The sequence below is a fragment of the Mytilus galloprovincialis genome, chromosome 6 (genome assembly GCF_965363235.1).
Source record: "Mytilus galloprovincialis chromosome 6, xbMytGall1.hap1.1, whole genome shotgun sequence".
Lineage (NCBI taxonomy): Eukaryota > Metazoa > Mollusca > Bivalvia > Mytilida > Mytilidae > Mytilus > Mytilus galloprovincialis.
The window spans coordinates 98,152,719-98,175,959 of record NC_134843.1 but is presented as its reverse complement, the minus strand read 5'-3'; the positions used below and the strand labels follow the sequence as shown (position 1 = coordinate 98,175,959).

The window sequence follows — 23,241 nt, the reverse complement described above, 5'->3', positions numbered from 1 at the left end:
ATCAAACAAAGTTTAATTTTGGACCCCAATTTGGACCCACCTGAAAACTGGGCCCATAATCAAAAATCTAAGTACATGTTTAGATTCAGCATATCAAAGAACCCCAAGAATTCAATGTTTATAAAAATTTAAGTAAGTTTAATTTTGGACCCTTTGGACCTTAATGTAGACCAATTTGAAAACAGGACAAAAAATTAGGAATCTAAATACACGATTAGATTTGGCATATCAAAGAACCCCAATAATAATTTTTTGATGAAATCAAACAAAATTTAATTTTGGACCCTTTTGGCCCCTAATTCCTAAACTGTTGGGACCAAAACTCCCCAAATAAATCCCAACCTTCCTTTTGTGGTCATAAAACTTGTCTTAAAATTTCACAGATTTCTATTTACTTATACTTAAGTTATTGTGAAAAAACCAAGAAAAATGCTTATTTGGGACCTTATTTTGGCCCCTAATTCCTAAACTGTTGGGACCAAAACTCCCAAAATCAATCCCAACCTTCCTTTTGTGGTCATAAACCTTAGGTTTAAATTTCAAAGATTTCTGTTTACTTATACTAAAGTTATTGTGCGAAAACCAAGAAAAATGCTTATTTGGGCCCCTTTTGGCCCCTTACTCCTAAACTGTTGGGACCAAAAGTCTCAAAATTCCCAACCTTCCTTTTATAGTCATAAACCTTGTGTTTAAATTTCATAGATTTCTATTTACTTATACTAAAGTTATAGTGCGAAAACAAAATGTCTTCAAGGACGACGACACCGATGTCATACCAATTTACGACCAAAAAATTTTCAATTTTTGCGGTCGTATAAAATCTCATGTAACAAGGTCAACTAGACTTACACACTTCTGTACCAAGGTCAACTAGGTTCAAAAACTACTGTAACAAGGCCAACTAGATTTACATTATCTGTTCCAAAGTCAACAAGATTTATAATATCTTTGTACCAGAGTCAACTAGATTTACAATATATCAGTACCAAGGTCATCTAGATTTACAATATATCTGTACCAAGGTCAACCAGTTTTATTATATCTCTGTACCAAGGTTAACTAGATTTATAATATCTCTGTACCAAGGTCAACTAGATTTACAAACCATTGTATCAAGGTTAACTAGATTAACAATATTTCTCTACCAAAGTTAGTAAGATTTACAATTCCTCTGTACCAAAATTAACTAGATTTAAGTCAACGAGTTTAACAATATCTCTGTACTTAGGTCAACTAGATTTATAATATATTTGTATCAAGGTCAACTAGATTAACAAACCACTGTACAAAGGTCAACTAGATTTACAATATCTCTGTACCAAGATCAACTAGATTTACCAACCACTGTTCCAAGGTCAGCTAGATTTACAAACCTTTGTACCAAGGTCAACTAGATTTACAAACATCTGTATCAAGGTCAACTGGATATACTAACCTCTGTACCAAGGTCAACTAGATTTACCAACCTCTGTTCCAAGGTCAACTAGATTTACAAACCTCTGTACCAATGTCCACTAGATTTACAAACTTCTGTACCAAGGTCAACTAAATTTAAAACCTCTGTTTCAAGGTCAACTAGATTTACAAACCTCTGTACCAATGTCAACTAGATTTACAAACCTCTGTACCAAGGTCAACTAGTTTTAAAAACCTTTGTACCAAGGTCAACTAGATTTACAAACTTCTGTACCAAGGTCAACTAAATTTTAAACCTCTGTTTCAAGGTCAACTAGATTTACAAACCTCTGTACCAATGTCAACTAGATTTAAAAATTTCTGTACCAAGGTCAACTGGATTTACAAACCTCTGTTCCAAGGTCAACTAGATTTACAAACCTCTGTTCCAAGGTAAAGATTTTCTATATATCTGGATTTAGTTCATCTAGATTTGCAATATCATTGTATGTCATAAAAGATGGATTATCTCAATGACTTATAGCAATACTATTGTGATTCTGAGTCTTCTTATAAATGTTTTGGTTGTAGAAAATTAATAACTTGAACATTTACCTGAATAATTCAGGACAGGCCCTCCCTTTAATCTATCTCTCCTCCTCTTTCAACAATGAACAGTCAAACATTATATTTTGATAAGCCTTTTACATGTGTAAGAGATTATAAATAGTCAGAAATATGTTAAACTTGAATCTTTCCTAATTTAACTACAAAGAAGTAAATCTCAAAATCATAAAATTAAATTGCTGTAAAGAGGGTGGTAAAGGGGGGGTGCTTGCACGAAAAAAACGTGAAATAAGACATAATTTCACGTTGAACGTGAAATCATTTCTGTGATGAACATTGCACGAAAAATAAATACTTTTATTTGAACCTTTTGTGACTGAGTCACTGTCTTCTTGTATATATTAACTCTTTGTTTTACTTGATATTCCCGATTTAGCATACACATTTATGATATAATTGGTTTACGGCTTTTAAAAAAGTATTTCTTGACGATCCCTGCCAAGTGTTTGAATTTTATTTGAAAAATACCGAGCACGCAAAATAAGAATTTGAAAATCACGATGCACGTAAAATTAATTAAGCAGAACACGTTGAACGAGGCACCCGTCTTGCACGACTGAACGTCAAATAAAAAAGTAAAAACACGTTGAACGTCAAATAAAAAACGGCGATCACGTTGCACGAAAATAACCCTTTACCACCCTCTGTAAAGTTTGCTAGAACATGGAAAATGTGAAATAAAAAATAAGTTGGTTTACAGTATAAATACTGAATTACAGAAATCCTTGTATAAACTGACCTGTTCGTAATCTATCCATGAGGCTTGTGGTTCTATGTTGTCGGCTGCTAGACTGCCTGTCTGGAATATTCTTTCATTCATCAACAGGACTGTCAACTCCAATCTATAAAAATACAATAGAAATAAAAAAAAAAATTGTCTGAGAGTCTAATAAAGGCAACAGTAGTACACCTGTGTACAAAAGTTATAAATCCATTGAGAAAACACAAATTTGGGTTACAAATTAAAACCGAGGGAAACACAGTTATGAATCTCTAATTTTGGTTTTGTTTGTAGAAATAAACCTAGATTCTATTCTTACAAATACTGAAATAATTTTCGTTGCCAAAAGCAATAAATGAGAATTACAAAGAAAACTAAAATGTACCAGTACATGCATGTAACTTTCTTAAATTCTATTTCAATCTGAGTGTGTATTTAAGCTGAAAGAAAAACTGAATTGATTTACTACAAAGCCTTAAATATAGAGATGACAAACTTATGTATCATATTGGTTAAAAATATTACAAAACACTATTAAGAATTTGTTTGTCTGCTCCAATATAACTTTTACTGAACAGGATCAATGAAACCTTTAATAAATCATAACATAAACAACTGTATCTCAGGGCACATATAGACAATATTTGGACCTCAATATGGTTCTTGCTTTTTTGTGTCATTGTTTTTCATATAACAAACATCTTTTTCTTCATCAAACCTAAATAATATGACGTAACTGTGCTACATACCTGCCTATGATACCAAGAAAGCAATGGTCTCCATATTTGGTTGTCTTGACGATAGGAAATCCACTGTGAGTTGTGTTGAGCAGTAAATTAGACAAAACAGTGACAAGTTCTCTCTGTTGAATGGTTATAACAGGTGATGCCATGATATCTCTGGCACAGTACAACTCTAACTCAATTCTAAAATTATAATTATATACAATCAAACATTCAGAGTTTGAGAAATTATTGCCTCCCCCTCCCCCTTGTTATCTTTGCATTGCTGTTCCTACCTAAATTTTCATAGTACATGCATTTTGTTTCCTACAAAAAATAAGATGTGGTATGAATATTCTTCAATTCTTGTATATTCTAAGATTTTTTTTCTGCTGTTTTTTTTACCCAATACCATTTACATGAAAATTGCAAATTAAGTAAACAAGTCTGATTGCTGGAATAACAAAATACTCTTTGTTGATCCATTTCACACAAATAAGTCACATGTAATATAAAGTTCCAGTATTTTCAAATGATTCTTGTTATGCAATCACAAAAAAATAATCCACAAACCAATGTCCTAAATCCCACATCTATCTAGTCAGAATATTTTCCCATTATGCATTGGTTTTATAGAACAACTTGTGACTTTTAAAAAAAAAAAAAATTTAATACACTAAATATATCATGACCACATTATGTAAATACCTATACATAGCATACCTATGCATAAACAACAAGAATGTGTCCCCAGTACACGGATGCCCCACTCACACTATCATTTTCTATGTTCAGTGGACCGTGAAATTGGGGTCAGAACTCTAATTTGACATTAAAATTAGAAAGATCATATAATAAGGAACATGTATACTAAGTTTCAAGTTGATTGGACTTCAACTTCATCAAAAACTACCTCGACCAAAAACTTTAACCTGAAGTGGGATGAACGAACGAACGGACGGACGGACGGACGGACGAACGAACGAACGAAGCCACAGACCAGAAAACATAATGCCCCTCTACTATCGTAGGTGGGGCATAAAAATTGATAATTTGCAGAAAAAAAACCCATTTTTTTCATAATGACTATAATCAAAGTGCTGGATAGCACCTCTGGAAAGTTTGCAACTATATATGTGTATTATTTCAAATAGGTCATGTAGGTTATAGACGTGTATTATTTCAAATATGTATTTAATCACAGTTTTGATTTTTCAAACTAAACTTTTGTCTTGCCAGCAATTTCCAAAATTCACTTTTTAGGCCCCATTTATGGGCATTATGGGCCGTTCGTCCGTCCATTCATCTGTCTGTCCCATTCAGGTTAAAGTTTTTGGTCAAGGTAGTTTTTGATGAAGTTGAAGTCCAATCAATTTGAAACTTAGTACACACTAGAACACACCCGTGATATCTTGGGTCTGTGACTGAATTAAAGTATATAACTATGCGTAAGCCTTATTTTAGTATTGGGATTGTCATCTGATAAAGTCATGCAGTATATAAGATGCACAGTTTTCTCTGCTTTCAAAATCTTTCTGTTTGAATCCGTCAACTTGGATCTTATCAATTATTGGTAATATTAATTACTGCTGACAAATTGGACCTCGTTATTTTAGTATTACAGATGTTCCCTATGATTTAATCTTTCTAAATTAAATGCCAAATTACAGTTTTTACTCCATTTTCACGGTCCACTGAACATAGAAAATGGTAGTGCAGATGGGGCATGCGTGTACTATGGACACATTCTTGTTTATACTTCTAAATCTTAAGACCGTTTTAATTTCACCTGATAAATGTATAACCGAAGAAAGCTACAAGTCAAACTTATATATAAGGGTATATATACTTGATAGGGTATACTGAAAATTTCACCCCTTTACACCTAGAATGGTGAAAGTGACGCCAACAAAATTCAAGCTTGACTTGTGTTTTGTGGTTATAAGCATTGCGTATAAGTTTCATAAAATTTGGTTCAGGCAAACTAAAGAAAACAGAAATCAAGTTTGGGATGTATGGATGTACGTACAAGTAAGGGACGTACATACTTATAGAACTTGAAAAACAAGGATACAACTCATTATGGTGGGGGCATAACAATAGTAGTATGACCTCAGGAATAAAAAGTTTATATACACTAGATTCATACAATGTTGATCTGAGGTGCTTATACATGTAACCCTACAACACGTTTTAGTTTCTGCTGTGTAATCACCATTGAGGCAATGTTATTTGAATTTTTTGTTTTGAGCCATTTATTTGATATACTAGTAATCATTGCATCAGTCTTAGGACGACACATTGTTAATTATACATGTAGGTCAATCTTAAAGAATTTTACTGCCCCAGGAATAAAGTGTGAGGATAAAAAGTTCTGGATCCGCTACTGCATTGTTAAGCACTAAGAAAGTCAGTTTGCTAGTACAATGTACATGGCCCGTGACAAATGTTATTAAATCATTTTTTACAGCACTTGTCTTTAGCTTGATCTCGGTCTTGATACAATGAACTATAATATTCTAAGAAGTAGATGATGACTCGGTTGTTTTTAAATTATACTGATGCTATGATACTTATTGTCATTAAAACGTTTTTTCTGATGTCTGTTGTCAGTTTGATGCACTTGAGCATGCTGAACAAGTGAAGGTCCTCATATCCACATTGGAATGTGAAACAGTTAGTATTCAAATGATGTTTGCTGGGAACAGTATATCTAACATAATAATATATATGTTCCTGATGTTTGGCATCAAAACTGTCAGATCGATGTCAGTTTTGACAAAAACAATGCACTTTTCTATTAAAGCCGGTATTTACCTTATTTACATGTTCTTGACGTGAGACATAAGCCATATAATTATCGATTATTTTATATTCTATCACCTGTGTATTGTTAAATAAATCAAACCCATTATCACTTGTCAATTATCCCACAACTTGGTCAAATATCAACTTGTTCTCGCAAACCGGACTCTTTCGATATTCTCGGGCTTTTACTTATTCAATAATAAACAGTTGTAAATATCGTACATAGTAAAAAATAGTGCGGGAAAATGTTCATTCATGAAATATTCATGAATGAAACGCTGCCTCGCGTAGATTTCTTTTGATTTTCTTCAGCCAATGGCCGATCCGCAAAGTAGTTTTGTGATACTTATTTGCAAAATGAAGCAAAATTCATCTGAATTGTCGGTAAACATTTATTCCTTTTTTATTCAAGCTGTAATCTTTTAAAAAGAGTAGCAACTCAAAATATCCAAGAACCAGAATTCGAACACTAGTACTACATTATCTTGGAGCAGAACATTGCGATAGTCTGTCTCACTCGAAGTTGAGGCCGACGCCTATGGAAAGTAGCTATAGCAAGCTATAGCAAACTTTCCAAAAAGGGTACCTTTTCTTTTCTATGGTGACTCTGGGCTCTGGATCAAGGAATGGTATACATTTCATTTCCATCAAGGCATGGTATACAGGATGAGTAAAGAAATCTCCAACCCACTTAGCTACCATCACTGCTACCATAACAGGAAGTAGAATCTGGACATCATTTGTCAGCTCCATCTAGTGAGCAGAATAAATATAAATTTAAACCAGAACTACATTTATCTGCAGAGCAGAACAAAGTGTGACAGAAATATTTGTTTGGAGAAGCGGACAAATGGATGAATGGTTAAGGTGAAGGCACTATAGTAATTAGTATTACTCATGAAAATCTATCAATATTGGTCAAGCTTCTTCCATTCATCACAAGTTCCTTAATTATCATAAGGGATAATGTATGATAGTTTAATTTATCAGGATCTGTTTGGTTGTAAAGCTCGTCAACTGTTTCTGTTCTTATACAACCTCGACTTTCATATATTTGGCATTGAGTATTCCTGACGAAGTTAAATCAAGAAAAGGGCTACAGATGCATGAAATTTAAAAGGTATTGTTCAATTTTTTACTTGAAACCAAAATACTCATGAAACTTCCAGTGTTCTTGTTTCTGCTGGCTATCATATTTCAACTACTGAATGAAACAATCCTGTCAATAAAACAACAATTGAAAAGAAAATAATATAATAACCATGTCACCATAACAGTAGATACTGTTGTGCTATATAAGTACCAAACTTGACATACGCCACTTTATATATGTATATGCCTGTCCCAAGTCAGGAGCCTGTAATTCAGTGTTGTATTTTGTTTATGTGTTACATATTTGTTTTTTTCGTTCATTTTTATATATAAATAAGTCTGTTAGTTTTCTCGTTTGAATTGTTTTACATTGTCATATCAGGGCCTTTTATAGCTGACTATGTGTTATGGGCTTTGCTCATTGTTGAAGGCTGTACGGTGACCTATAGTTGTTAATTTCTGTGTTACTTTGGTCTCTTGTGGACAGTTGTCTCATTGGCAATCATACCACATCTTTTTTTTACAAAATTGTCTGCCCTAATTTGTACCCACCATTATTACTGTTACTGCTAATGTGAGTCTGGTTACACCTCCAAAGAACGATGCTGCACCAATCAAAGCAAACGAGCCTGGATCTATCCACGCCCAATACCCTGTGTCCTCACTGTGTACACCAAACATACTTGTCATCAGTACACCAATTAATCTTCCATATAAGGCACCAACCAAACTAGATAAAGAAAACATTTTATTTTCATCAATCTAAATCTAATAGATTGAGTTACATCTGTCTATAAATGAAACATCATTTTGGTTATATTGTGTCATTGGGTTGCTGTCTTGTTGAAGTTTAAAGTCTTAAAAAGTTTTTATCAGCAGTGAAAGAAACTTAAACTAAACTTTGTGGTGACATAATACAAAGTGATATCATTAGGAGCCTCAACTTCATGTATGTCACAGGCCTTTAATAGAGTAGCAATTGCACATTGATTGTGGCATTTGAACACAGACAAAAAATAATTGACCATATGAAAGCCTATTTGCCAGGCTGACCAGAAAAATCTGTAATGCTTGAATATAGGCCAACATTTTCATTTACTGTTTTTTTTTTCTTATTCTAACAGACCAGACTGGTTTCTATGTAAATACTTACAGCATAGGAACCAGAGCACCACATGACACACTGGTTCCTGTTGCCCAACAGATCATTATAAAGTAGAAAACAAGAGCAGTCAACAGGGAACCATAACCAAACTCTAAATGTGTATCTCTAGAAAACAGATGTTCTACTGCTTGCTCTAAAGTTCCAAACATTAAGGTTGCCACTAGAAAACAATATTCATATGGTTAAGTAAAATCAAACTCAATTTATTATAAGACATATGAAAAATCAACTAGATTTGATGTTTAAATCCCAATTCTTCCTAGTCCATAGGAACAGTTAACCTGAATATAACTAAAATGCCATGTTTCAGTGAAACCTAACCTTGTGTAAACATTTGGCGAGGGTTAGTAAAAGTAAAAGCAAAACATTCTTATGAAATTGTGTTAAACTTTTTGTATGATGTTCTTATTTCCTTATAAACTGCATAATTGGAATTTACAATACAATTATAATTTCAAAATGATCTCCACTTCCCAGTATGATTTCAATATATGGCTTCACTGACTAAAAGTCTTTACTATTAGAACAGGTTCATATCTGGACAACGAATTATTTCCCTTGCTTAATTCCATTGTAAGTTAGTGAATGTAAGCAGTTAAATTTCTGTGGGATTTCATTGATTTGTCAGTCTTGTAATCAGATCATGTGTACAGTTTGACAGTGATTTATCTCCCATACTAACTTTTGTTATACCCATATTGTTCCATATTGTTCCCTGACTTATCTCCCTTACTTACTTTTATTATAAGTACAGTTAGTTTCCCATACTATTTCCCTGACTTATCTCCCTTACTTACTTTCATTATAAGTACAGTTGGTTTTCCATGTTGTTTCACTTTCTTGCCAGTCCTTGCAATCAGGACAAGTGTATTTTCTGACATTATGTTGTACATGAAGTGGATTTCTGGTATCATTCAGACAATTTTCACTAAAACATTTAGTTTAATGTTTTTAATTTTTAAATAATTTAACTTTTCAAAAATGTTCTACACAATACGATTGTAACAAGTTTTTTCACCGTTACCCCTCCACAGGTTCTCATATGTTGTCCACAAGTTATACAGTGTTCATACCTTTTTAATTTTATTAATTTTAAATGTGTTATATTGTACAGAATCATTAGTTTTTGTGTTTGAGCATCATCATTAATTCTGCTGTAGCAAGCATATTTTGACTTGGTTTCAAATCATATGCCATTTTTATTTGTTATTTAGGTCTGTTATCCGCCTATTAAATGTATTATTTTGACACCACATGTATGGTCAGAGACGGAGAATTGTGGTTTAACATGTAATATTGATTTAACCCTACCATGTTTTGTGTCTTTATCTAGCCAGGATACAGGACAATGTGTTGCTTTGTGTTGCTTTAAGATTTTTACCTATAAATGTGCTTTAACTTATGTAAAGTTTTTTTTTTTTATTATATGCAGATTTAAAAATCCAGAGGCATACATAAATCTACATATTATACAATGGCAACCATTCAATTAATTATATACAGTACTTCTTATTTCTTCGTATATCATTACAGATCAACTATAGCTGCAATGTACTTCTGATTACCCAAATACTTTATGTACTTCAGTGTGTTGTAGCAAATTATTTTTTGAACTTTAGCCTAGGTCTGTTTTTTTTTTTTATATTAGTCAATTATTGGTGGTTGATGTGATCTGTTGAACTGCCAACTGGTTTAACCCAACCACATTTGGTGCGCTTATGAAGGCAAGATATCATGACATTCAGTTGCTTTTATTTTTTATTGTACATAGGTTTTTCAGAGAGTTATGTGTAGTGCTTGAAATTGTTCCAGAAGTATATTGTGTCAATGAAATCTTTATGAGTGTATCTACTTACATAGGTGAGCCTAATTTAGATTCAATACAGGATTTCTTTATGAGTGTATCTACTTACATAGGTGAGCCTAATTTAGATTCAATACAGGATTTCTTAGTACAGGAGAATGCACCAGGCAAATACAGTGAAAACACTGTAACTATAATCTGAAATATAATCAGAAAAAATTGGTGTACATATTGTTTATTCACTGATTTAAATTAAAATTGCACGTAACTCCAATCAACATTATTTGAACCAAGATTTCAGAAACAGTGTTTTTATATTTACCAATGCACCTCTTCAAATTGAAGTCATATCTTGGAAGGAAATTTGGTGATGCATGCCTCTCCTATATCATAAACCTTGTGTTTGTTCTAGTTATATCATAATGAATTTGAAATTAATATAAACCCTTTTGATATAGTAATTCACTATCTAAACTCTGGACTACTGTGGATTCAGTTATTTTCGTGAGTACCAATTTTCGTGGTTTGAAGAAAACTTGCATATTCGTGGATATTTAATTTCGTTGTTTTTGCAAAGTCTGCATACATTCCTTAAGGAAATTTGCAATTCGCTGAGTATTCAAATTCATGATTCCCCTGTACCCACGAAATCCTCAAAAATTGGTATCCAACGAATATTAATGAATGCACAGTATTTAGAACTTAAACAGCACTTGAAACAAATATTTGTCAATTATAAATGATCGTTGACCTCTATATAACGTTTTTTGTGTGTCATTTTTATGTTGCTTTCTCACCACCATTGTCAACAATAATAACCAAGAAGTAAGTCTTACCATAATCAATGCAGGTTCAAATATTCTGACCATTTTCTGGACCCATTCATTACTAATTGCATTAAGCAGACGTTTTCGACCTCTGGTCATCTTCAAGGTCATGATTGTAAACACAGCACCAAGGATCCCTCCAATCACGCCAATTATCATGGTCGGAATAAACATTAAAATATTTACATCAATTCCTTTCTCTATCTACAAAATAGTCAAATTTAAATTTTCAAACAGGGTTTATTGAGATAATAAGTTTTTTTTTTCATATGATTGGACCAATACTTGATGACTTATAGTGGTTGAAAAATCTTGAATGTGAAAATAGAAATTTAAAGGGTGTTACAGAAAATCAAAAACTTCAATGCAGTCTTGCAAACAACCGTACTGTAAATTCAGAAGTTATTGCACCAATGATTTTTGTTATTTGACATGACTAACATTAATCATATCTATTGTAGGACAAGTGAATAGATATTATGTATGTATCATATATTACTATGCAAGTTCTTATTCTTGTGATACTCTCCCAGTTGCATTATCCTCGAAAAGTAAACACCATATATTTTTTTTTCATTTACAGTGTTTCATTGTTTCAGAAATCCTACTTTTCACATCAAGATTTGAAAGTAAACTAAGCACAAAATTAATTTTCCAATCATTAAGCCTGTAATACAACTATCAAGTAAGTAGAATATTGATAAGCCTTACCTGGAATAAAATATATCTCTGAGTTTTAAACTGGCCAAAGTTTCCTGTGTAAGAAAACCCATCAAATGCTGAATTAAATAAATCTGTGGTAAAAGTTGCTATCATGCAACAGAAAAATATCTGCCACGACAAAGTTGTTGTCCAAAATGAGGATACTTCTTCCATGGAAAACAACAATCCCCCCACTGGTGCCCCAAAGGCAGACGACACTCCTGCTGCAGCACCTGCAGATATGAAGTTTCTCCTGCAAAAAATAAAATATACGATTTTATCTAAAACTGTCCCCTAACCTAATCTTAAAAGCTTTTAATTATAACCTAGAGGCATACAGAAACCAACATGTTATACAAAGGCAATCACTCAATTCATTATATACAGTACATCTTATTTTTTAGGTATAACATTGACAACCAACTTTAGCTGCAAAGTACTCCAGCTTATTATAATAATGTATGTACTGATACTTCAGCATAATAATTATCAAACTTCATTCAGATACTATATGATAGACAAATTGTTGACCAGTGACTAAATTCCAATGCTTTCAAAATTTATCATGTGATTAAAGTTAAAACAAGAATGATAACTGTTAAATGAGCATGTGTTGCAGTGTATTCCCAATTAGACTTACTTGTCTTCTGACGTCCTAAACCTCTCAAATACAGGTATAGTCAACCTCAGTGTTTCTGACTTGAACTGACTCAGTCCAGCACCAACTAAAGCACTGAAATATATAAATACGTACATCATGAAAAAGAAGTGCATTTTCCATTTTTTAATATAGTTATCAAAGGTACCAGGATTATAGTTTAATATGTCAGACGCGTGTTTCGTCTACATAAGACTCATCAGTGACGCTCAGATCAAAATATTATAAAGCCAAACAAGTAAAAAGTTGGAAAGCATTGAGGTCCGAAAATTCCCAAAAGTTGTACCAAATATGGCTAAGGTAATCTACTCCTGGGATAAGAAAATCCTTAGTTTTGTAACAGGAAATTTATAAAATTGACCATATCAATGATATTCATGTCAACACAGAAGTGATGACTACTGGGCTGGTGATACCCTCGGGGACGAAACGTCCACCAGCAGTGGCATCGACCCAGTGGTGTAAATAGTTATCAAAGGTACCAGGATAATATGTAAGACTTTAGGTAAACATTAATCATTTCTTATAACACAATGACAAAGGCTCTGACCATATATTGGAGAGATTCATATTCATACTGTTGTTTCATTAGTGTATAAATTTTTCATACGAACAATGGATCCAGTCATTCAAACAAGAAAAAAATTATGATGTTATGGTGCCATGACCAGAATTTGAGACTGGGTCGTGACTGCATCATAATACAACGAAAAATAGCTGCCAAATAAGGGAACTTACCCCATATGAATCATTGGTCCCTCTGGTCCAACAGGAAGACCACAACCAACAGCTGCCACACAAGAGGACTTACCACATATGAATCATTGGTCCCTCTGGTCCAACAGGAAGACAACAATCAACAGCTGCCACACATGAAGACTTACCCCATATGAATCATTGGTCCCTCTGGTCCAACAGGAAGACCACAACCAACAGCTGCCACACAAGAGGACTTACCCCATATGAATCATTGGTCCCTCTGGTCCAACAGGAAGACAACAACCAACAGCTGCCACACATGAAGACTTACCCCATATGAATCATTGGTCCCTCTGGTCCAACAGGAAGACCACAATCCACAGCTGCCCCACAAGAGGATATACCCCATATGAATCATTGGTCCCTCTGGTCCAACAGGAAGACCACAACCCACAGCTGCCACACAAGAGGATTTACCCCATATGAATCATTGGTCCCTCTGGTCCAACAGGAAGACCACAACCCACAGCTTCCACACATGAAGACTTACCCCATATGAATCATTGGTCCCTCTGGTTCAACAGGAAGACAACAACCCACAGCTGCCACACACAAAGACTTACCCCATATGAATCATTGGTCCCTCTGGTCCAACAGGAAGACCACAACTAATAGCTGCCACACAAAAAGACTTACCCCATATGAATCATTGGTCCCTCTGGTCCAACAGGAAGACCACAATCCACAGCTGTCACACAGGAAGACTTACTCCATATGAATCATTGGTCCCTCTGGTCCAACAGGGAGACCACAACCCACAGCTGCCCCACATGAAGACTTACCCCATATGAATCATTGGTCCCTCTGGTCCAACAGGAAGACCACAACTAATAGCTGTAACACACAAAGACTTACCCCATATGAATCATTGGTCCCTCTGGTCCAACAGGAAGACCACAACTAATAGCTGCCACACATGAAGGCTTACCCCGTATGCATCATTGGCCCTCTGGTCCAACAGGAAGACCACAACTAATAGCTACCATACACGAAGACTTACTCCATATGAATCATTGGTCCCTCTGGTCCAACAGGAAGACCACAACTAATAGCTGCCACACATGAAGGCTTACCCCGTATGAATCATTGGTCCCTCTGGTCCAACAGGAAGACCACAACTAATAGCTACCATACACGAAGACTTACCCCATATGAATCATTGGTCCCTCTGGTTCAACAGGAAGACAACAACCCACAGCTGCCACACACGAAGACTTACCCCATATGAATCATTGGTCCCTCTGGTCCAACAGGAAGACCACAACTAATAGCTGCCACACAAAAAGACTTATCCCATATGAATCATTGGTCCCTCTGGTCCAACAGGGAGACCACAACCCACAGCTGCCCCACATGAAGACTTACCCCATATGAATCATTGGTCCCTCTGGTCCAACAGGAAGACCACAACTAATAGCTGTAACACACAAAGACTTACCCCATATGAATCATTGGTCCCTCTGGTCCAACAGGAAGACCACAACTAATAGCTGCCACACATGAAGGCTTACCCCGTATGAATCATTGGTCCCTCTGGTCCAACAGGAAGACCACAACTAAAAGCTACCATACACGAAGACTTACTCCATATGAATCATTGGTCCCTCTGGTCCAACAGGAAGACCACAACTAATAGCTGCCACACACGAAGACTTACCCCATATGAATCATTGGTCCCTCTGGTCCAACAGGAAGACAACAACCCACAGCTGCCACACACGAAGACTTACCCCATATGAATCATTGGTTCGTCTGGTCCAACAGGAAGACCACAACTAATAGCTGCCACACACGAAGGCTTACCCCATATAAATCATTGGTTCGTCTGGTCCAACAGGAAGACCACAACTAATAGCTGCCACACACGAAGGCTTACCCCATATGAATCATTGGTTCCTCTGGTCCAACAGGAAGACCACAACTAATAGCTGCCACACACGAAGACTGATCCCATATGAATCATTGGTCCCTCTGGTCCAACAGGAAGACCACAACCCACAGCTGCCATACACGAAGACTTACCCCATATGAATCATTGGTCCCTCTGGTCCAACAGGAAGACCACAACCCACAGCTGCCACACAAGAGAAAAACTTGACTGCTAACGTCTTGATGTTAAAAATATGACGCAGATGTGTGCCATTGAGAAAGCCTGATACTTCTGGAATACCTGATCCACTGGCACTTGGTCGTAGAAACTAGAATAGAAAAGGTAAACACTTAGATCTAATGGACAAACTATACAGTAGAGATCTTTAACACATTTATTCCTGAATAGTTTTGGTAAAAAAAATAATGGTTTTATCCCTATATGTAGTATACTGTGAAGTGGAAGAGGTTAAATTTTGTTGATTCAGTGATTAAAATAAAATTTTGTCTTTAGAAAAGATAAGAATCAAGACAAGAAAAAGGCCAATATGTTTGGCACTTAAAATCATGAATTTAAGATTCTAAGGAACATTATAGCTTCATGTATTTCTTTTTATATAATTTTACAAGAACTAGATGTCTGAACATTAATAACCTTATTAAACCAATACAAATACTCACAACTACAATAAAGGCACTAAACAGAACAAATATAACACTGTAACCTGTGGCAAATAAACTGGCTACTGCGAAATCTTGATTCTGTTAAATATACAAATACAAACATATGATTATTTCTACTATTTTCAACGTAAACCATGTTCTTCCCTATTTACCATTAAAACACCTTATTCCCTGCTTTAAAGTTTCATAACTTGGCTTCCCTCTCTATCATGTTCTTATTAATTCACACATTTCCTCTTGTTCTATAGTGTTTCAAATGTGTTCTAATTTACCACCTCATTCCCAGTTCTAATGATTTCCAATCAAATGTATTTAAATTTACCTACCTTATTCCCTATTCTACTTTGTTTAAATAACCATCTAATTCTATGTTTTTTTCTTGTTCCACATTTGATTTTGCAACTTTATTTAAATTCATCTACTTTCTCAAGTGTTAAACTTTTGCCCCTGATTCCCTGTTATACTGTGTTCCAATTTAACCACTCATTACTTGTTTTACTGTTTGAATTCAACCCCTTTATTTTCTGTTCTACTGTTATGAGATTTAACCATCTTCTTCTCTATTATAAGGCATACCAATTTAGACTGTTCTACAATGTTCATATTCAACCATCACATTGTTGTTCTAACATATTCTAATGTATGTCTCAGTAAATCTTGGTTTTTGCAGTTCACAATTTACAAACTGCACATAATCTCTCTTTTGATATTGAATCGAGTATAATTCCTTACCTCGAGATATTTCTCTACCATGTGCCACTTAAGTTTATGTCTCCATTTGATTTCTAGTAGAGCATTCTTACCTTGAGATATTTTTCTACCATGTGCCACTTAAGTTTATGTCTCCATTTGATTTCTAGTAGAGCATTCTTACCTCGAGATATTTCTCTACCATGTGCCACTTAAGTTTATGTCTCCATTTGATTTCTAGTAGAGCATTCTTACCTTGAGATATTTTTCTACCATGTGCCACTTAAGTTTATGTCTCCATTTGATTTCTAGTAGAGCATTCTTACCTCGAGATATTTCTCTACCATGTGCCACTTAAGTTTATGTCTCCATTTGATTTCTAGTAGAGCATTCTTACCTCAAGATATTTCTCTACCATGTGCCACTTAAGTTTATGTCTCCATTTGATTTCTAGTAGAACATTCTTACCTCGAGATATTTTTCTACCATGTGCCACTTAAGTTTATGTCTCCATTTGATTTCTAGTAGAGCATTCTTACCTTGAGATATTTTTCTACCATGTGCCAATTAAGTTTATGTCTCCATTTGATTTCTAGTAGAGCATTCTTACCTCGAGATATTTCTCTACCATGTGCCACTTAAGTTTATGTCTCCATTTGAATTCTAGTAGAGCATTCTTACCTCGAGATATTTTTCTACCATGTGCCACTTAAGTTTATGTCTCCATTTGAATTCTAGTAGAGCATTCTTACCTCGAGATATTTTTCTACCATGTGCCAATTAAGTTTATGTCTCCATTTGATTTCTAGTAGAGCATTTTTACCTTGAGATATTTCTCTAGCATGTGCCACTTTAGTTTATGTCTCCATTTGATTTCTAGTAGAGCATTCTTACCTCGAGATATTTCTCTACCATGTGCCACTTAAGTTTATGTCTCCATTTGATTTCTAGTAGAGCATTCTTACCTTGAGATATTTCTCTAGCATGTGCCACTTAAGTTTATGTCTCCATTTGATTTCTAGTAGAGCATTCTTACCTCGAGATATTTCTCTACCATGTGGCACTTTAGTTTATCTCTCCATTTGATTTCTAGTAGAGCATTCTTACCTTGAGATATTTCTCTACCATGTGCCACTTAAGTTTATGTCTCCATTTGATTTCTAATAGAGCATTCTTACCTTGAGATATTTCTCTACCATGTGCCACTTAAGTTTATGTCTCCATTTGATTTCTAGTAGAACATTCTTACCTCGAGATATTTCTCTACCATGTGGCACTTAAGTTTATGTCTCCCTTTGATTTCTAGTAGAGCATTCTTACCTCGAGATATTTCTCAAGCATGTGCCACTTAAGTTTATGTCTCCATTTGATTTCTAGTAGAGCATTCTTACCTTGAGATATTTCTCTAGCATGTGCCACTTCAGTTTATGTCTCCATTTGATTTCTAGTAGAGCATTCTTACCTTGAGATATTTCTCTACCATGTGGCACTTAAGTTTATGTCTCCATTTGATTTCTAGTAGAGCATTCTTACCTCGAGATATTTCTCAAGCATGTGCCACTTAAGTTTATGTCTCCATTTGATTTCTAGTAGAGCATTCTTACCTTGAGATATTTCTCTACCATGTGCCACTTTAGTTTATGTCTCCATTTGATTTCTAGTAGAGCATTCTTACCTCAAGATATTTCTGTACCATGTACCACTTAAGTTTATGTCTCCATTTGATTTCTAGTAGAGCATTCTTACCTTGAGATATTTCTCTACCATGTGCCACTTCAGTTTATGTCTCCATTTGATTTCTAGTAGAGCATTCTTACCTTGAGATATTTCTCTACCATGTGCCACTTAAGTTTATGTCTCCATTTGATTTCTAGTAGAACATTCTTACCTTGAGATATTTCTCTACCATGTGCCACTTAAGTTTATGTCTCCATTTGATTTCTAGTAGAGCATTCTTACCTTGAGATATTTCTCTACCATGTGCCACTTAAGTTTATGTCTCCATTTGATTTCTAGTAGAGCATTCTTACCTCGAGATATTTCTCTAGCATGTGCCACTTAAGTTTATGTCTCCATTTGATTTCTAGTAGAGCATTCTTACCTCGAGATATTTCTCTACCATGTGCCACTTCAGTTTATGTCTCCATTTGATTTCTAGTAGAGCATTCTTACCTTGAGATATTTCTCTACCATGTACCACTTAAGTTTATGTCTCCATTTGATTTCTAGTAGAGCATTCTTACCTCAAGATATTTCTCTACCATGTGCCACTTAAGTTTATGTCTCCATTTGATTTCTAGTAGAACATTTTTACCTTGAGATATTTCTCTAGCATGTGCCACTTAAGTTTATGTCTCCATTTGATTTCTAGTAGAGCATTTTTACCTTGAGATATTTCTCTACCATGTGGCACTTAAGTTTATGTCTCCATTTGATTTCTAGTAGAGCATTCTTACCTCGAGATATTTCTCTACCATGTGGCACTTAAGTTTATGTCTCCATTTGATTTCTAGTAGAGCATTCTTACCTTGAGATATTTTTCTACCATGTGGCACTTAAGTTTATGTCTCCATTTGATTTCTAGTAGAGCATTCTTACCTTGAGATATTTCTCTACCATGTGCCACTTTAGTTTATGTCTCCATTTGATTTCTAGTAGAGCATTCTTACTTTGAGATATTTCTCTACCATGTGCCACTTCAGTTTATGTCTCCATTTGATTTCTAGTAGAGCATTCTTACCTTGAGATATTTCTCTACCATGTGCCACTTCAGTTTATGTCTCCATTTGATTTCTAGTAGAGCATTTTTACCTTGAGATATTTCTCTACCATGTGCCACTTTAGTTTATGTCTCCATTTGATTTCTAGTAGAGCATTCTTACCTTGAGATATTTCTCTACCATGTGCCACTTAAGTTTATGTCTCCATTTGATTTCTAGTAGAGCATTCTTACTTTGAGATATTTCTTTACCATGTGCCACTTCAGTTTATGTCTCCATTTGATTTCTAGTAGAGCATTCTTACCTTGAGATATTTCTCTACCATGTGCCACTTAAGTTTATGTCTCCATTTGATTTCTAGTAGAGCATTTTTACCTTGAGATATTTCTCTACCATGTGCCACTTTAGTTTATGTCTCCATTTGATTTCTAGTAGAGCATTCTTACCTTGAGATATTTCTCTACCATGTGCCACTTTAGTTTATGTCTCCATTTGATTTCTAGTAGAACATTCTTACCTCGAGATATTTCTCTACCATGTGCCACTTAAGTTTATGTCTCCATTTGATTTCTAGTAGAGCATTCTTACCTTGAGATATTTCTCTACCATGTGCCACTTCAGTTTATGTCTCCATTTGATTTCTAGTAGAACATTCTTACCTCGAGATATTTCTCTACCATGTGCCACTTAAGTTTATGTCTCCATTTGATTTCTAGTAGAGCATTCTTACCTTGAGATATTTCTCTACCATGTGCCACTTCAGTTTATGTCTCCATTTGATATCTGGTAGAGCATTCTTACCTTGAGATATTTCTCTACCATGTGCCACTTAAGTTTATGTCTCCATTTGATTTCTAGTAGAACATTCTTACCTCGAGATATTTCTCTACCATGTGCCACTTAAGTTTATGTCTCCATTTGATTTCTAGTAGAGCATTCTTACCTTGAGATATTTCTCTACCATGTGCCACTTAAGTTTATGTCTCCATTTGATTTCTAGTAGAGCATTCTTACCTTGAGATATTTTTCTACCATGTGCCACTTAAGTTTATGTCTCCATTTGATTTCTAGTAGAGCATTCTTACCTCGAGATATTTCTCTACCATGTGCCACTTCAGTTTATGTCTCCATTTGATTTCTAGTAGAGCATTCTTACCTTGAGATATTTCTCTACCATGTGCCACTTAAGTTTATGTCTCCATTTGATTTCTAGTAGAACATTCTTACCTCGAGATATTTCTCTACCATGTGCCACTTTAGTTTATGTCTCCATTTGATTTCTAGAAGAGCATTCTTACCTTGAGATATTTCTCTACCATGTGCCACTTAAGTTTATGTCTCCATTTGATTTCTAGTAGAGCATTCTAACCTTGAGATATTTCTCTACCATGTGCCACTTAAGTTTATGTCTCCATTTGATTTCTAGTAGAACATTCTTACCTTGAGATATTTCTCTACCATGTGCCACTTAAGTTTATGTCTCCATTTGATTTCTAGTAGAGCATTCTTACCTTGAGATATTTCTCTACCATGTGCCACTTCAGTTTATGTCTCCATTTGATTTCTAGTAGAGCATTCTTACCTTGAGATATTTCTCTACCATGTGCCACTTCAGTTTATGTCTCCATTTGATTTCTAGTAGAGCATTCTTACCTTGAGATATTTCTCTAGCATGTGCCACTTAAGTTTATGTCTCCATTTGATTTCTAGTAGAGCATTCTTACCTCGAGATATTTCTCTACCATGTACCACTTAAGTTTATGTCTCCATTTGATTTCTAGTAGAGCATTCTTACCTCGAGATATTTCTCTAGCATGTGCCACTTAAGTTTATGTCTCCATTTGATTTCTAGTAGAGCATTCTTACCTCGAGATATTTCTCTACCATGTGCCACTTCAGTTTATGTCTCCATTTGATTTCTAGTAGAGCATTCTTACCTTGAGATATTTCTCTACCATGTACCACTTAAGTTTATGTCTCCATTTGATTTCTAGTAGAGCATTCTTACCTCAAGATATTTCTCTACCATGTGCCACTTAAGTTTATGTCTCCATTTGATTTCTAGTAGAGCATTCTTACCTTGAGATATTTCTCTAGCATGTGCCACTGAAGTTTATGTCTCCATTTGATTTCTAGTAGAGCATTTTTACCTTGAGATATTTCTCTACCATGTGGCACTTAAGTTTATGTCTCCATTTGATTTCTAGTAGAGCATTCTTACCTCGAGATATTTCTCTACCATGTGGCACTTAAGTTTATGTCTCCATTTGATTTCTAGTAGAGCATTCTTACCTCGAGATATTTCTCTACCATGTGGCACTTAAGTTTATGTCTCCATTTGATTTCTAGTAGAGCATTCTTACCTTGAGATATTTTTCTACCATGTGGCACTTAAGTTTATGTCTCCATTTGATTTCTAGTAGAGCATTCTTACCTCGAGATATTTCTCTACCATGTGGCACTTAAGTTTATGTCTCCATTTGATTTCTAGTAGAGCATTCTTACCTTGAGATATTTCTCTACCATGTGCCACTTAAGTTTATGTCTCCATTTGATTTCTAGTAGAGCATTCTTACCTTGAGATATTTCTCTACCATGTGCCACTTTAGTTTATGTCTCCATTTGATTTCTAGTAGAGCATTCTTACTTTGAGATATTTCTCTACCATGTGCCACTTCAGTTTATGTCTCCATTTGATTTCTAGTAGAGCATTCTTACCTTGAGATATTTCTCTACCATGTGCCACTTCAGTTTATGTCTCCATTTGATTTCTAGTAGAGCATTTTTACCTGGAGATATTTCTCTACCATGTGCCACTTTAGTTTATGTCTCCATTTGATTTCTAGTAGAGCATTCTTACCTTGAGATATTTCTCTACCATGTGCCACTTAAGTTTATGTCTCCATTTGATTTCTAGTAGAGCATTCTTACTTTGAGATATTTCTTTACCATGTGCCACTTCAGTTTATGTCTCCATTTGATTTCTAGTAGAGCATTCTTACCTTGAGATATTTCTCTACCATGTGCCACTTAAGTTTATGTCTCCATTTGATTTCTAGTAGAGCATTTTTACCTTGAGATATTTCTCTACCATGTGCCACTTTAGTTTATGTCTCCATTTGATTTCTAGTAGAGCATTCTTACCTTGAGATATTTCTCTACCATGTGCCACTTAAGTTTATGTCTCCATTTGATTTCTAGTAGAGCATTCTTACCTTGAGATATTTCTCTAGCATGTGCCACTTTAGTTTATGTCTCCATTTGATTTCTAGTAGAGCATTCTTACCTTGAGATATTTCTCTAGCATGTGCCACTTCAGTTTATGTCTCCATTTGATTTCTAGTAGAGCATTCTTACCTCGAGATATTTCTCTACCATATGCCACTTAAGTTTATGTCTCCATTTGATTTCTAGTAGAACATTCTTACCTCGAGATATTTCTCTACCATGTGCCACTTAAGTTTATGTCTCCATTTGATTTCTAGTAGAGCATTCTAACCTTGAGATATTTCTCTACCATGTGCCACTTAAGTTTATGTCTCCATTTGATTTCTAGTAGAACATTCTTACCTTGAGATATTTCTCTACCATGTGCCACTTAAGTTTATGTCTCCATTTGATTTCTAGTAGAACATTCTTACCTTGAGATATTTCTCTACCATGTGCCACTTCAGTTTATGTCTCCATTTGATTTCTAGTAGAGCATTCTTACCTTGAGATATTTCTCTAGCATGTGCCACTTAAGTTTATGTCTCCATTTGATTTCTAGTAGAGCATTCTTACCTCGAGATATTTCTCTACCATGTACCACTTAAGTTTATGTCTCCATTTGATTTCTAGTAGAGCATTCTTACCTCGAGATATTTCTCTAGCATGTGCCACTTAAGTTTATGTCTCCATTTGATTTCTAGTAGAGCATTCTTACCTCGAGATATTTCTCTAGCATGTGCCACTTAAGTTTATGTCTCCATTTGATTTCTAGTAGAGCATTCTTACCT

At 34.9% G+C, this 23,241-nt stretch overlaps 1 protein-coding gene across 4 annotated transcripts in view; it reads right to left on the bottom strand.

Annotated features, from left to right (window-relative positions):
* LOC143080886 (chloride channel protein C-like) overlaps positions 1-23,241 on the bottom strand; it is a 42,715-nt gene that overhangs the window by 4,186 nt on the left and 15,288 nt on the right. The window contains exons 1-13 of one of the 4 annotated variants that reach the window (XM_076257037.1): positions 18,270-18,300; positions 15,831-15,911; positions 15,303-15,478; positions 12,504-12,596; positions 11,873-12,116; positions 11,171-11,365; positions 10,444-10,532; positions 9,328-9,458; positions 8,519-8,690; positions 7,918-8,095; positions 6,860-7,026; positions 3,493-3,669; positions 2,762-2,864 (exon numbers count right to left, since the gene is read on the bottom strand). In XM_076257037.1, coding sequence (XP_076113152.1) covers positions 2,762-2,864; positions 3,493-3,669; positions 6,860-7,026; positions 7,918-8,095; positions 8,519-8,690; positions 9,328-9,458; positions 10,444-10,532; positions 11,171-11,365; positions 11,873-12,116; positions 12,504-12,596; positions 15,303-15,478; positions 15,831-15,911; positions 18,270-18,290 — 1,827 coding nt within the window. In that variant the 5' untranslated portion in view covers positions 18,291-18,300. Of the gene's footprint in view, positions 1-2,761; positions 2,865-3,492; positions 3,670-6,859; positions 7,027-7,917; positions 8,096-8,518; positions 8,691-9,327; positions 9,459-10,443; positions 10,533-11,170; positions 11,366-11,872; positions 12,117-12,503; positions 12,597-15,302; positions 15,479-15,830; positions 15,912-16,565; positions 16,597-17,630; positions 17,654-18,269; positions 18,301-23,241 lie in introns of those variants that run through there. The other 3 variants (XM_076257039.1, XM_076257038.1, XM_076257036.1) reach the window with 3 other exon arrangements.